This window comes from Triticum dicoccoides, chromosome 7A, assembly GCF_002162155.2.
Source record: "Triticum dicoccoides isolate Atlit2015 ecotype Zavitan chromosome 7A, WEW_v2.0, whole genome shotgun sequence".
Taxonomy (NCBI): domain Eukaryota; kingdom Viridiplantae; phylum Streptophyta; class Magnoliopsida; order Poales; family Poaceae; genus Triticum; species Triticum dicoccoides.
In genome coordinates, this window is record NC_041392.1 from 116062586 (window position 1) to 116064593 (window position 2008).

The window sequence follows — 2008 nt, forward strand, 5'->3', positions numbered from 1 at the left end:
AATCCTTTTTCGTAACACAGTAATACGCGTTGATTCAAGCGCACGGGCCAGCCACCTTCCAATCAGGCAAGCGCACGGCCCAGGCTTAACTACCGGCGCCGCAAGCGACGTGGCCACACGCGAGCCATCCATCGCAACGCACCGCACGCGCGCGCCCACCCCCACCTGAACGTCACACCGGAAGCCGGCCGCTCCCCCGCACCTACTATCCATCACGCGCGCGCCGCGCCATTGGATGCCACCGTCCCTCCCATTCTCCCATAAAACCCGCCACGCGACACGGCAACGGCACGAGGCAAGGCAAGGCAAGGCAAAACCCATCGCGGCGTTCGCTACTCCACCGAAAGACCGACACCGCGATGGTGCTCCCGCCGCCGCACATCGCCGTGGTGGCCTTCCCCTTCAGCTCCCACGCGGCCGTGCTCTTCTCCTTCGCGCGCGCCCTCGCCGCCGCCGCGCCGCCCGGGACGAGCCTCTCGTTCCTCACCACCGCCGACAACGCCGCGCAGCTCGGCAAGGCCGGCGCGCTCCCGGTGAACCTGCGCTTCGTCGAGGTCCCGGACGGGGTGCCCCCGGGCGAGACGAAGTGGCTGCCTCCGCCGCGCCGAATGGAGCTCTTCATGGCCGCGGCCGAGGCCGGCGGGGTCAGGGACGGGCTGGAGGCGGCACGCGCCGCCGCGGGCGGCGCCAGGGTGAGCTGCGTCGTCGGGGACGCGTTCGTCTGGATGGCCGCCGAGGCGGCCGCCGCTGCCGGCGCGCCGTGGGTGGCCGTCTGGACCGCCGCGTCCTGCGCCCTCCTCGCGCACCTCCGGACCGACGCGCTCCGCCAGGACGTCGGCGATCAGGGTACATTCTTGCTCGAGTGTCCGTTGAGATTATCATGGAGTTTAGCTAGAGAATCTTATCCTTATCTCTTTCTTGGGTTTTAAACGTTTAATTAATTAGAGAGTCGTATTCTGATCTCTATGTCGCGTGCCTAACCTGCAGCCGCGAGCCGAGCCGACGAGCTGCTGACCGCGCACGCCGGCCTCGGCGGCTACCGCGTCCGGGACCTCCCCGACGGCGTCATCTCCGGCGACTTCAACTACGTCATCAGCCTCCTGCTCCACCGCCTGGCGCAGCGCGTTCCTAAAGCGGCCACGGCCGTCGCTCTCAACACCTTCCCGGGCCTCGACCCGCCCGAGCTCACCGCCGCCCTCGCCGCCGAGCTCCCGAACTGCCTGCCCCTCGGCCCCTACCACCTCCTCCCCGGCGCCGAGCCCGCAGCAGACACCAACGAAGCGCCGACCGACCCGCACGGCTGCCTCGCCTGGCTCGACCGCCGGCCCGCGCGGTCCGTCGCGTACGTCAGCTTCGGCACGATCGCCTCGGCGCGGCCGGAGGAGCTGCAGGAGCTCGCGGCCGGGCTGGAGGCGAGCGGCGCGCCGTTCCTGTGGTCGCTGCGCGAGGAGTCGTGGCCGCTGCTCCCGCCGGGGTTCCTGGAGCGCGCGCCGGGCCTCGTGGTGCCGTGGGCGCCGCAGGTGGGCGTGCTGCGGCACGCCGCCGTCGGCGCGTTCGTGACGCACGCCGGGTGGGCGTCGGTGCTGGAGGGCGTGTCCAGCGGCGTGCCCATGGCGTGCCGCCCCTTCTTCGGCGACCAGGCGATGAACGCGCGGTCGGTGGCCAGCGTGTGGGGCTTCGGCACGGCGTTCGACGGGCCGATTACGCGCGGCGGCGTGGCCAACGCGGTGGCGACGCTGCTGCGCGGGGAGGATGGGGAGCGGATGAGGGCCAAGGCGCAGGAGCTGCAGGCCATGGTGGGCAAGGCGTTCCAGCCGGACGGCGGCTGCAGGAAGAACTTCGCCGAGTTCGTCAAGATAGTTTCTCGGGTGTGATCGTGTGTACTCGTATACAACTGTAGTATAAGAGTCTTGCTAAGTCTCATTTGATACTATATCTATGTACTCGTACAATTGTATAAGAATCCCTGCCACTTTTTCACGGCAATTTATTTTGTTATATGCACTAA

The 2008-nt window shown here is 68.1% G+C and overlaps 1 protein-coding gene across 1 annotated transcript; it reads left to right on the plus strand.

Moving 5' to 3' along the window:
* The first annotated feature begins 247 nt into the window (after nt 1–247).
* On the plus strand, nt 248–2008 carry LOC119328150 (anthocyanidin 3-O-glucosyltransferase-like). The gene is made up of 2 exons (XM_037601172.1): nt 248–846; nt 988–2008. The coding sequence occupies exons 1-2, from the start codon at nt 360–362 to the stop codon at nt 1872–1874; spliced, it is 1374 nt and encodes a 457-aa protein (XP_037457069.1). The 5' UTR covers nt 248–359; the 3' UTR covers nt 1875–2008.